The sequence below is a fragment of the Neophocaena asiaeorientalis genome, unplaced genomic scaffold (assembly GCF_003031525.2).
Source record: "Neophocaena asiaeorientalis asiaeorientalis breed wild unplaced genomic scaffold, Neophocaena_asiaeorientalis_V1.1 scaffold1, whole genome shotgun sequence".
Classification (NCBI taxonomy): domain Eukaryota; kingdom Metazoa; phylum Chordata; class Mammalia; order Artiodactyla; family Phocoenidae; genus Neophocaena; species Neophocaena asiaeorientalis.
This window is the reverse complement of record NW_020171981.1, coordinates 5,454,431-5,467,443: the sequence shown is the minus strand read 5'-3', so window position 1 is coordinate 5,467,443 and position 13,013 is coordinate 5,454,431. Positions and strand designations below refer to the sequence as shown.

The following is a 13,013-nucleotide window of genomic DNA, read 5'->3' as shown; positions in this document are numbered from 1 at the left end:
GCCGCCCCCGCCCCGCCAGCCAGCCGGGTTTGGCAGGCTGAGTCAAGCCCTGTCACCCAGCCCCCTTCCCAGAAGTTACCACCCTAAGGGGGGCCTGGGGGACTTCCAGCTGTTTGTCAGAGGGGGAAGATTTTTAGGCCTGAGCCGGGGTGGCCTGCTCTGACCTGCCCTCAGGTTCCTGTGCCCGCTGCCCCGCCCAGCCCTGGGGCTCACCTGCCCTGCCCTGCGTGGGTCCTGGGACACCTGCTTTCCCTTCCTTTCCCAGACCTTCGTCCTCCAGAGGCTGCCAGAGGCGTGGGCTTGGGTGGTGGGAAGGTGTGTCTGTGTATGTGTGTGTGCGTGTGTATCTGTGTCCTCAGGAGAGCCTCCCCACTTTGGTCCTTACTCCACTCTGGGCTGGAGGGGCCTGGGGAGCTTAGAAACACCCCTGCTTTCCCCCTGCACCAGAGCTGCATAGGGGGATGGAGGAGCAGGAACGTGCAGTGGCCTGCAGCCCTTCCTCCAAAATGTCTATAGCCCTCACCCCAACTTTACAGAACCGAAAGAGGGAAGCAGGTCTGTGAGGTTGAGCTGAGCTGGGGCCATGTGACTCGGGCCCTGTTCCCTGGGGTCTGTGCTGGGCCAGCTCCCGAGGTGGGGGTACAGGGTTCCACAGGGAGCAGGCACTCTCTGTGGTTTTTGCGGAGGCTAGGCCTTCTGAAGGGTATGGAGAAGGGAGCGGGTGAGGCTGGGAAACCCCCAGGTGCCTGGCAGCAGCCTCCTCCTTTTGCCCTTGGCCTTGGCAGGACCCAAGAGCTCTTGCTTCATTCTCTGGGTGCCCTGAAAGAGGGATGGGAGCTGCCTCTTTTTTGGGGACTCAGCTGTGTGTACACACACACACACACACACACACACACACACACACACACACACACACGCACACACTATTGGTGATTGGTTTGTGGGTTGTGCCAGTGCCCTGAGATCCTCAGGAGAATGTCGATGGTGAGATCCCTGGGAGAATTAAGAACCACAGCCCTCCTACCACAGCCTTTCCTACTACCCTCCATTCTTGGCTGGCACATTCAGCCTAAAGGCTCTTTCTCACCACGCCAGGCTCAGCTGTGCCCAGCTCCAAGTCTGCTTCATGGGGGTGTCCAGGCCAAGGAGTCCAGGCCAAGGAAAGTCCAGCCTTTACCCTCATCTGTTTGACAGAAGTTTCCGTAACTACTCCCGGACACTGAAGCTGCCCCAGTTTCCTCTCACCTGCCCCAGCATCTTAACCTCTGTTCCTCTCCCACCTCCACCCCAGGGGGCCTGAAAAGTGCTACTCCCCGCCTGGGCCAGCCCCTTCCCCCAGCTGTGACCTCACAAGCCCTTTCCCCTCCCCTCTCCTCTTCTGAAGGTACTGGCATCCTGGAGGGAGAGAATTGAAGATTATGGGTGTTTCTTGGGACACTGAGGACAGAGGTGGGGACCACTGAGGTGGTCAGGACCTCCCCCCCCCCCACCAGCAGTTCTCTGAGCTGTCTGACCCCCTCAGTTGGAGTTTGGTCTTTCAGCCCTGGGCCTCTGACTGTCTATATTTGACACCTTACCCTGGTTTTTGGGTAGAAAATAGCACATGATTTGGAACAGTGCTCTCTGACTCCCTGGTGACTGTTGCTCGCCTGTTGTGTGGGAGCCTGTGGTGTGTGGTGCCGCCTGTGCGTGTCTGACGTTTGACCTTACTGGCAGTTTCCTCCCCCCACCCCCCAGTTTTTCCGTCTCTTTGCTGCGCCCCCTGCATTGATACTAAGTCCAGGTCTTGTGCCCCTTGGATGACCCAGTTGTTGCCTTTATGGAGGCTTCTGCTGAGGACAGAGAGCTCAATTCCAGATTGTCACCTGGAGAGGGGGGACTGGGTCCAGGGCCCTGAGATAGGCTGGGCACATGGTGGTGGGCAGTGGTGAGTGGTGGTCTGGGACCTCTGAGCCTGAGGCCTGGGTTTCCTGCAGGGGGCAGGATTTGACAGGCTGAGAAAAGAGGGGAGGGCAAAGCCCAGGACAGGCTGTGAGGGTGTTATGGAGGTCAGTGTGTGTGTGTGTGTGTGTGAGAGAGAGAGAGAGAGAGAGAGAGAGAGAGAGAGAGAGAGAGCGCGTGTGTTTACGCAATGCGGGGGTGGTTTGTTGACCCAGGCCACCACATAGACTGAGGGATGAAGGGAGCATCTCTGCTGGAGTAGAGGGTGAGGGTCAAAGGGACTCAGATACAAAAGGGGGCCAAAGCCAGTTTGCCGGGTCTAGGCACACACCAGCCCCTGTCCCAGGGCCTGGGGCATATGTGCAAAGCGGACAGAGTCTCAGTGACCCACCCGCCAGTTTCATCCGCCCTGTCACAGGCTAACCCCCGTGACCTTGGGCAGCGGACCTGGCATCTTGCACTATGTGTGGATGAGGTAGCCCATCCCTCCCAGGAGCTTGGGGCTGCTGGCCAGATGTCAGGGGGGCGGTCCGACTACTGCACAATCCACAAGGAGCTTTTAAGGGTTTGTGTTCAACTTTCTCTGATGCTGTGAAGTTGAGGGCAGTGAGTTAAGTGACCACATGGACTCCTCCAGCTAGGAGCCCCCTCGTGGGAGTGGTGGGGCTTCGCGGGGGTGACACCAAACCAAGGCTGGGACACGAGTGCCGCTGCCGGCCTGGGTGCCCGTGGAGCCTGCTCCTGGAGGAGTGGGGCCCTGGCAGGGGCCTTGGGGGAGACGGTGCCCCACTTCAGCTGCTCAGGCCTCAGGCCCAGCCGTCTGATAGAGCTGCTGCCATCCTTCGTCGCCCCCGCTTGGCTCCAAGTGGTGCTAGCCTGTCGCTGCAGGCAGTGAAGCAGGAACACGTCATGGTACCCCAAACGGTGCTCATTAACCTCCCACCAGGGGCACCCTGCCTGGGCCCAGAATTAGGTACTCCTGCAGAGCCCTTGTCCTAACTTCTCTGTTCTTTGGAGGAGGGTCAGGCTGGGGAATTTCCCTTTCTGCTGAGAGACAGCAGAGGGGTACACGGGACAGTAAGGCCGGGTTCGCTGTGGACAGTGTCAGAGGCTGCCACCTTCCTGCTTTCCTTGCTTTCTACAGGGCACTGGGCCCAGGGCCTCTGCCCAGGCCTCCTAGTGCCCTGGGGATAGGGGTGTACCTCAGAGAGCTGAGGTTCTAGAGGGAGACGGAGGCCTGGCTGTGCAGGCAAGGCCATAGGGGCTCCTCTGGCCTGCCCTCTCTCCATGGGGGTAGAGGTGGTCCTTCCTGCCTCCCTCCTCCACCCTGGCCTCCACTTCAGGTTCAGGTCAGCTGGGTCCTGGGTGCCCCTCTGCCTCTTTCTACCGCTCCCTCTCCTCCCTTCCCCCTCCCTGCGTCTCCACTCCTGTCCGCCACCCCCCAAATCTGGCATCCTCCAGCATCTCCTTCACTCTTTCTTCTCTTCCCCTCATCCTGTTCCTTCCTCTCTCCTGCCGTCTGTGTCCGTGCCCACCCTCGCCTCTGTCTGGGACAGGGGCTGTCTGTCCATCTCTCTCTGACCTGGGGCCCTGGGTTCCTGAGTGTGACAGTTTCTCCGGCATTGACCTTCCTTTCCTACTCCAGTTGGCCACGCTCATGTGGTCGGAGCTGCAGGGGAGTAACGGTGTGGATGCGGCAAGGCTGGCTCCCTTTCTCTCTCGCCCCACAGTTCCGGAACTAGAAGGGCCCCCACTCTGAGCTGGGGTCATTGCGGGCTGGGGGAGGCCTGTGGCAGGAGGGGAGCACGGCGGGTGGTGCAGCCTGCCCGGAGGGGAGCGCGGCGGGTGGCGCAGCCTGCCCGTTGGGCCCCCTCTCAGCGGTTTAGCGCTCGCCCTCCTGCGGGCTCCTCTGACAGGCGGCCTCCTCCCCAGGTGTTCAGCACCTACTCCAACGAGGACTATGATCGCCGCAACGAGGATGTGGATCCCATGGCAGCCTCTGCTGAGTACGAGCTGGAGAAGCGGGTGGAGAGGTTGGAGCTGTTCCCTGTGGAGCTGGAGAAGGGTGAGCCGGGCCTCCTGCGCCTCCTCCCCCGTGCCAGCTTCCGCCCTGGACCCTCAGGCGCTTCCACAGAGACGTTCTGCTTCTACCTCTAACTGGGCCTCTGTCAGCGCCCCACGGCCCCACAGACTCAGCCCAGCCCAAGCTCCTACCGCCACCACCCCTGTCATGTTGCACTATGTGCTCCTGAAGTCATCAGGCCCCCCGGGAGCACTGGGGGCTGGGTCCTGGGCTGTGTGGGCCAAGCCTTGATGGGAGAGCGACGGTGGAGATGGGGGGCAGGCCTGGGTGGAATGGTCACATCTAACTACATCCTTGTGTACAGTGAGGGGGCCGGGAAAAGAAGGGAGGGACCGCTATAACAGCATTTAACAGGAAACCTGACCACACTCGGGGAGATCCCCAAGGAAGTGATGCTTGAGTTGAGCCCTGAAGAGGAGATCAGGGGAGCGTGTGGGAGAGAGGAGAGACCTGGTGGGTTCAGAGGGTGGGGGAAGAAGGGTGTGCAAACAAGACCCTGTAGACCACTTTTTTCTAAGATGGACCGGAAGTCTTGCAAGGCCTGGTAAAGGTATTCTAGAGAGACCACACCAGGCTGTGCTGTGGGGTGAAGGGTTATAAGTGGATGGAGAGGGGCCACTGTGGTGTGGACAAGATGATGGCCGTGCGGGAAGTGGATGAACAACTTGAGAGCTTCTTGGAAGGTGGGATCGGCAAGATTAGGTGGTTACTTGGCTTCCACAGAGGGTACGAGGGGGCGGGAGGAATCCAGGTGGCTCCCAGGCCCCATGAAGGAGTGGCAGACAGGAAAAGCCTGTTTGTGGGGGAAGATCGTGAGTTTGGATGTCAGAAGCCCGTTAGACAGGCGGGGGCAGCAGCTGTGGAGAGAGGAGTGGGTCTAGGGGGAGACAAAAGTGGGAGGTCTTGAATTATAAAGGCTGTGAGCAGGCATGAGACTGCTTAGGGAGGGGGGAGGTCATCCCCATCGTGGCTCCCTCAGTGGTCCCGTGGCCACCACACACCTGCGTCTGCATACAGACAGTACCCCTCAGCGCGCCCTGCTGCACGTCTGTTCTTTGGACGGGGCAGAGGGCAGGCAGTGGCCCAAGAGCATCCTAGTTGGCTTGGCAGAGAAGAGGTGGACAGAACCATGTCCCTTCCCCAGGTGTGGGACATCCCCACGTGGAGACTGCTTCTTGAGGTGAGGCCATACCTCAGCATGAGGGTAGGGGATGGGGAGTCTCTCACTCTGTCCCCTGCAAGCCCCAGGCTGGAGCTCCTCACCCCACCCCCCTACCTGCTTCTCATCACCCTCTGCTTCACAGATTCCGAGGGCCTGGGCATCAGCATCATTGGCATGGGGGCCGGGGCAGACATGGGCCTGGAGAAGCTGGGCATCTTTGTTAAGACTGTGACTGAAGGCGGTGCGGCCCATCGGGACGGCAGGTACCGCCTCCCCTTCCCTGATCAGCCATCATCTATGGGGCGGGCCACTGGGCGAGGGGGGGCAGGCCACTACCTCTGTGGGGCTCAGATGTTCGTGGAGCACTACTGTTCCAGGTGCCGGTCCAGGCCCTGGGGGTACAGTGAACAGAACAGACGGAGCGCTCACCCTCATGGCACTTGCATGCTAGGAGGCTATGTGTAGGTGTCGTGTGTCCTGGTTTTGAGTGTGTGTTGGGCCATGGGGAGGAGAGCACGGGTGTGGAGGCTCTGTCCTAGCAGAGTACCTGTGAGCTTTTTTTTCGTTTAGGAAACACTGAGCCTCTGACACTGTTGTAGGGCTGGTGCCAGGTGCTGGGGAGTCAGTGTTGAGGCCTTGCCCTCAGGAAGCATGTAGTGTAGTGAGGCAGATGGATGAATAGTGGATACACAGAAAATGGTGAAACAGAGAAAAATACAGGGTGCCACTAAACCCTAAAACAGGAGGGCTTGACCTCTCTGGGTATCAGGGAAGTCTTCCTGGAGGAAGTGATGTTGGAGTTGAGACCCGAAGCGTGAGCAGGAGTTAGCTAGGCTGAGGGAGTGGGGCATGCAAGGCATTGCAGGCAGGGCACTGAGAGCAGGCAGGTATAGCTGGAGCTAGAGACCACAAGGGATCAGGTGTGTGGTGAGGCTGGAAGAGCCAGTGGGGGCATGCCGGGGAGGAGGCTGCTTCTTGCCTGTGTGCCTGTGTTTGGCCTCTGAGGCTGGAGGGTGTGAGTTCTGTGGGTCAGAGGGCTCAGGAAGACCCCCTGGAGTTATGGGCAGCCCAGTGACCCCTCTGGAGCCTCCCTGCTGTGTGTGGATTGCAGAGGGGGAGTGGGAACAGCTGTAGGGCACCCCTGGGTTATTGTAAGTTAAAGGCTGATATCAGGGGTACCTTGTGGTACCTCTAAGCACAGACCCCTCCACGTGACAGAGGTGAGTGGGTGTCCTTGTGAGGACCGGGGTCATGATGCTGGAGGTGCGATTGCCTCATTCAGGGAGCTTCTGTTGCTGCAGCCCAGGTGGCATGGTGGGCTGGGGTTGGGGGGTCAGAGAAAAGGAAGGAAGGCCACCCCTGCTCTTTCACTTACCCCCTCATTTGAACTTGCCAGAGCCCTTCCCATGGTCTCTCGTTGGCCGGGTGGGGAGTGTGTGTGCATGTGAGAGTGTCCCCACACGGGGCGTGTTGGTGTGAGCTGTTTACAGTAGGCTGTCTCCTCCATTTCTGTGTGGGAGCCCTGCGAGGAGGCCTGGCACTCCGCGGGGAGGTGGGAGTGGAGGAAGGAGGTGGCCGAGGGTCCCTCCCACGCTTTCATCCCCCTCGGCGGCCAGTCTGGACCACCCCCATCTCTCTCCTTGTGTGGAGAACAAGGGCTTCCAGCACCACAGCTGGAGCGTGTTGGGGGCTGTGCACCTGTATGGGGGCAGGGGGTGACCCTGTGGGACTGTGTGTGAACACAGGTCTCAGGCATTTGGAGGAAATCTGCGGACTCAGGTCTGCACGGAAATGGATGTGTAAGAAGGCTGTGTGTTACGTGTGCGTGGCAGGCCCTTGCTGGTGTGCATGGCCGTGATGAGCTCTGTGGATGTCACACTGGTCTGCCGAGTGTGGTGGAGGAGGGGAAATAGCTTGTGATTGTCATGGCGAGTGTGCTTGCCACCATTCCTGGTCCTGGATGCCTGGGTCTCACTGCCCATGGGCCTGGCTGATACCTGGTCCTCCGGCCTCATGCATCTTACGCAGGTAGACAAAGTACCAGGTCCCTGTGGGGACTGAGCCTTGAGTTACTGTTGGGAGGGGGGCCATGTCTACCCCAGCTCCACAGTTCGCCTCGTGACCCCCCCTAACCAGTGTCACCTCCCTTAGGATCCAGGTGAATGATCTCCTGGTGGAAGTGGATGGAACAAGTCTGGTGGGAGTGACCCAGAGCTTTGCAGCCTCCGTGCTCCGGAACACCAAGGGCCGTGTGCGGTGAGGCCCGGGAGGGTGGGGGCGGTGGGCAGTGGGAGCAGACAGGAGGCTCAGCCCTCATCTGGCCACTTTGCCCAGCTGCCCACGCCTAGTTAAGACTCTGGGTGGCCCAACTTACAGAGGAGCTTTCACCACCTCCCTGCCAGAAGGAACTGCTGTGTGCCTATCCCCTGCCCTGTCTGCCTTCACATCTCTAGCCCCTGGCTGCTGCTAGCCACCAGCACGCAGGCTTCAAGGCCCATTGTCCACCATGCCTCCAAACTGGCCTCTTGGGCTTATTCTCCTTTCTCCCTGCCTGTCCTGACTCATTCATTGAAGATCCAAGACACGTAGGGAGAATGCCATCCAAATTGCAGTTTATCCCTCCCTCCCCTCTAGCCTGGTGATTCCTGTGAAGACTCTCCTCCCTGGGTCTGTCAATTAAAGGGGTTGGGTTAGAAGCTCCCTACGTTCCTCTCCGGCATAACATTCACGGACCACTCCCTGCCCCCTCCAAGAGGGGCACTGCCCCCAGAAAAGGGTGGTAGAGAAACAGGATGTGGGTGGCCACGGAGAGGAGGGGCTGGTGCCTGGAAGTTCCACTGTTTCCTCTCCATCCTAATCTCTAGTTGCCATCATCCCGCCCCTTCCTGAAGCTCAGGGCCTTGGAGTGCACACAAGACACCCGTCTACAGCCCCAGGGTCAGCTTCGCCAATCCCCTGCCTCGTTTTCTCCCATGTGGTGGGGGAAGAGCTCCTACGCTGGCACCTCCTGAACTCCTGTCCCCTGCGGCCTAGCCTGAAGTTTCGCTGACATCTCCCCTCCCCACAAACTGGCCAGAAGGGCTAGTGGGTCTCTGCTTCTCCTGGGAAGGAAACCCAATAAGGGCCCCCTGCTACCCCATTCATTATTAACACCCTGCAGTCTCTGGACTCAGTTCTTTCATTTCACCTCCCTGGGAGGACCTGGATGTGGAGAGGGGAATACCAGCGGGGAGGATGGTGGCATCTTCCGGCCAAGGACAGAGACAAAGGGAACGATGCTGGTGCCTCTGCAGATTTATGATTGGCCGGGAGCGGCCGGGTGAGCAGAGTGAGGTGGCCCAGCTAATTCAGCAGACCCTGGAACAGGAGCGATGGCAGCGGGAGATGATGGAGCAGAGATACGCCCAGTACGGGGAGGATGACGAGGAGGTAGGGACTCCGCCTGGCTGGCAGCGTCATCGCCCCCTGGTGGCTTGATGGAGTATTATAGCCGTCCTCTGCCTCTGCCACTTTCCAGGCCTTGTGAAGAACCCCAGAGCAACGCTCCTATCCTGGGGGAGCCCCCAGTCTGAGGGAGGCGATGCAGACCTTTCCCTTAAAGAACCTCTAGTCTGATGGAAGAGTCACACCCTCTGTCTTCAGAAAGCCTTCCTGGTCTTACAAGAAAAACGTAGTTCTCTCTAAGAGCCCCCACTCTGAGGGGACCTAGTCTGAGGAAGGAGACAGTTCCAGACCTCAGGGGACCTGCTGTGTGAGGGGGAAAGCAGAGGCTGTTTCTTCAGGGCCCTCAGTCTTACAGGGGAATTACCCCTGTCTTCTGGGGACTCTCCAGGCTGTTGGGGGTAGACACAAACCATGCCCCTGGGTGGCCCCCAGTCTGATGAGGGTGGCGTGAACCACACCCCTGGGTGGCCCCCAGTCTGACATGGGCAGACTGCCGCTGGCCTAGGCCCCAGTCCTCAGGGCTGAGGGAGGTTGTGGTGGGCAGGGTGCACAGCCGCCTGTCTCCCTTCGCAGACAGGAGAATACGCCACTGACGAGGATGAGGAGCTGAGCCCCACGTTTCCAGGTGGCGAGATGGCCATCGAGGTGTTCGAGCTGGCAGAGAACGAGGATGCCTTGTCCCCTGTGGACATGGAGCCTGAGAAGCTGGTGCACAAGTTCAAGGAGGTGGGCAGAGGGGTCCCTGGGCTGGTGGAAGGCAAGGGCAGGCTGGTATCCAGCCCCGCAGTACTGCCTACCCCAGCCCGAGCTGAGTGCCTGCGCCCCTGCCCCCACAGCTCCAGATCAAGCATGCCGTGACCGAGGCGGAGATCCAGCAGCTGAAAAGAAAGGTAAGAGCGGCGGGGAGTGGGGGCGGGGCGCTGGGAGAAAGACCCCTCCACCCTCACACTGCACACGCCGGCCCTTGCCCCCCACCCACAGGTGCGCGCAGAACCAGCCGCTCTGAGGTGAGGGAGGGTAGTGTTAAGAGCGCAAGCTCTGGACCCATCTCTCCACCACTCACTTGCTGCTCTGGGTCTCATTCTCCTCACCTGTAAAATGGGTTGATGACAGTGCCAACACCGTAGGATCACTGTGAGGGTAAAATAGAATAATACGCGTGAAGTCCTTAGTACAGTGTCTGACACATAATAGGTGCTCAATAAAAAGTTGTGCTATTAGCCGTCAGCATTCTAACAGCTGAATGTGGATGTCTTCACGTTCACGCAGTCCCACACGTGTCCTCTACATACAAGCCCAGCGGTAAACGTAAACCATCCAGGGGTCCGTGCACCAGCCCCGAACCCAGGCACATGGTACCCACAGACTCACTCACCCAGACACCTAGAGACACCCACTCTGCTCAGACATAACACGGGGACAACGGACCCATGCTTCACGTGGCAATACCTCTGTCCGTCTGCTGTGTCCGTCCGCTGTGAGACGCAAGAAGAGTGTCACAGGACGTGTGCGTTCTCACAGAGATGCCGATGCTACCAGTTGGTGCACACACGTACATCTACAAACACACATGTGCTATGTACAGACACCCACATGAGCACACTGGGTGCCAACACCCTCACAGGCATAGATACACAGACTTGATACACAGTCTACTGGGTCCCTGCTGGGCCTGGACATTAGGAGCCCCAGTTCCCCTGGGGCTTCCAGTGTGGCAGGGAGAGGCAGGGGCACATAGGGACTGTGTAGACATGGTGCACCCAGGTACACACATGTGCACTCCCATATGTGGGCTTAGACCAGCACACCTGGAGAGAGGAGAGTGTGAAACAGCCCCAGGGGGAGGGCAGGGTTTAGATGACTGAGGCAGGGGAAGGGCATTCCTGGCAGGGAGACCAGCGTGAGCTTGGAGGCTGGCTTTGGAAGGAGGCCCACAGGCTGTGACAGCTGTTCCTATGGGGGAGAAGTGGGAGACAGCTGGACTGCCAGGGTGGGCTACGCTTGCGGTGTCCTGACACCCTGCTAAGGGCTCCAGCCTTGATTCTTTGGCCGTATGGGGCCACGAGGGGGAAGGTCACTGCCGACAAAGTGGGAGGCGTGGGGGTGAGCAGGACTTGGAGGCCGGCGAACCAGTTAGAAACCCGGGTGATGCCCCGGCGGGGATGGGCGGGGCTGCCCAGGGCACAGGCAGGGGGAATGGATAGGAAGGGCGGATTTGAGTTGCATTTTCTAGGGTGAGGTGACAGGTTCCTGGGTAGATGCAGAGCATGAAGGGGAGGAACTGCCGGGCGCCTTCTAAGTGCTCAGCACCGTCTAGGACCTGTGATGGGCGAAAGCAGATTTGATCCTTGCCCTTGTGCGGCTTAGAGTCTCTGCACCGACACTGGTATCACAGAAGCTGACACGGGCTCTAGAGGAGAGAACAGGGCCGCTGAGCTCCTAGAGCCAGCAGAGCCTGATGCAGCCGGGCTGTGTGTGGGCCGTGCTGTCAGAGGGGAATCACGGGAGACATCTCGGGAAGTGATGCACTAAGGAGAGGCCCTAAGGGTGAGCTAGTGGGAAATGACGAGGCGGTGGGAGGGTAGGTGTGGGCATTCCAGGCACAGGGAACGGGGAGGCAAAGGCCCTGCAGCAAGAGGGAATGTGGCAGGTCTGAGGATGTGCACGAAGGCCCGTGTGGCTGGGACACAGAGGGCAAGGGGTGTTGGCAGCCAACGAGGTTTGAGGGGCAGGCAGTGGGGCTTGAAGCTGAGCCCTGGGGTGGCAGTGAGATGATGGTACCTTTGGATGGAGGTGGGCTGGTCAGAAAAGGAGGAATAGGTTTGTGTGGGTGGGGGCAGGGTGCCTCTGAGGAGCTGGGAGTAAATTTGGGCTGGAGGTACAGGGCTCAGTACACAGAGGTGGTGAAGGAGGTGAGTAGAGAGAGAACAGAGTCCCCAGGACTGGGCTGTGGGCGCTGGGAGGTCTGCACTGGGGTGGCCAGGGAGCTGGGAGAGGAGCCAGGACTGTTGAGGAAGCCACAGAAGCCAGGGCTGCAGAGAGGGGATAGAGGGCAATGGTGACCCTCACCTGCCCTGCTCCTTTACCTCCACCATCTCACTGCAGCCTCTGTGAGCTTGGCAAGGAAGGAACCACTCCTGCTTTACAGATGGGAGAACTAAGGCTTAAGACAGAAGTGGCCTTGCCCCAAGTCCCCGAGCTAATCAGCGACGATCCTGGGCCTCCAGCCTTCTGGGAGTGTGGCACGTGTCAGGGCCCCTGGCTAGGAAGGCTGAGGTTGTGGTCCCACCTCCTCCCTCTCCGGCTTTCGGTTCTCAGGTCAGCCAAGGAGAGTCAGTAGCTGGGGGGCAGTGGGCTCCGTATCTGCAGGAATCATCCAACGACTCTGGCCCCCGCCAACCCAGGGGTGTTTCTTCCTCTCAGCTGCAGAGCCTGGAGCAGGAGAAGGGGAGGTGGCGGCTGGAGAAGGCCCAGCTGGAGCAGAGTGTGGAGGAGAACAAGGAGCGCATGGAAAAACTGGAGGGCTACTGGGGCGAGGCCCAGAGCTTGTGCCAGGCTGTGGACGAGCACCTGCGGGAGACCCAGGCCCAGTACCAGGCGCTGGAGCGCAAGTACAGCAAGGCCAAGCGCCTCATCAAGGACTACCAGCAGAAGTACGTGGCTGGGGGCTGGGGTTCCTGGGCCTGGGGGGGCCTGAGAGGCCTGTGGTGGCACTCCCTCCCCACCCCAGCCAAGTAGGGAGGCAAGGAGCACAGGAGTTGGAGGGCCCTGCGGTGGGGATGCCTGGGTTTGTAACGACTGGGCGCCAGAGGCTTTGGGAAGAGCTGGGACCTCCCGACCTGAGAACAAGGAGCCGGCAAAAGCTGCCCAGGTGGAGCCGAGGACGGGGCTGAGGACCCTGAGACTCTCTGGATGGAAGCTAGACCAGACACCCTTACCCACTGTCTGTCTCCCACTGGTACCCAGGGAGATTGAGTTCCTGAAAAAGGAGACGGCACAGCGCCGGGTTCTAGAGGAGTCAGAGCTGGCGAGGAAGGAAGAGATGGACAAGCTCCTGGACAAGGTAGGCCCAGGGGTGCCCTAGGGGCAGGCCGGTCAGCCCCCCTCTGGCACCCACCCTGTGGATCCTGCAGGGAGAGAAAGGAGTCATACTGCTGGCTGGGAACTCAGGGTCATGTCTCCTTCAGGGGGGCCCAAAGGGCAGGGACCATGGCCAGCGCCCAGGCCTGACTCCCTCTCCCCTTTGTTTCTCAGATCTCGGAACTGGAAGGAAACCTGCAAACACTGAGGAATTCCAATTCTACTTAACAGGAATCATTCCTTGACTGGACAATAATTAATCCCCTCCCATTGTCCTCCTCCCTCCCCTGTCCTCATTTCTTC

At 59.7% G+C, this 13,013-nt stretch overlaps 1 protein-coding gene across 1 annotated transcript in view; it reads left to right on the top strand.

Moving 5' to 3' along the window:
* Window positions 1–13,013, top strand: part of PPP1R9B (protein phosphatase 1 regulatory subunit 9B) — a 16,942-nt gene that overhangs the window by 2,203 nt on the left and 1,726 nt on the right. Inside the window, exons 2-10 of the mRNA XM_024743085.1 lie at window positions 3,855–4,006; window positions 5,329–5,449; window positions 7,338–7,442; window positions 8,480–8,615; window positions 9,204–9,356; window positions 9,467–9,520; window positions 12,054–12,283; window positions 12,597–12,693; window positions 12,885–13,006. Coding sequence (XP_024598853.1) covers window positions 3,855–4,006; window positions 5,329–5,449; window positions 7,338–7,442; window positions 8,480–8,615; window positions 9,204–9,356; window positions 9,467–9,520; window positions 12,054–12,283; window positions 12,597–12,693; window positions 12,885–12,938 — 1,102 coding nt within the window. The 3' untranslated portion in view covers window positions 12,939–13,006. The remainder of the gene's footprint in view (window positions 1–3,854; window positions 4,007–5,328; window positions 5,450–7,337; window positions 7,443–8,479; window positions 8,616–9,203; window positions 9,357–9,466; window positions 9,521–12,053; window positions 12,284–12,596; window positions 12,694–12,884; window positions 13,007–13,013) is intronic.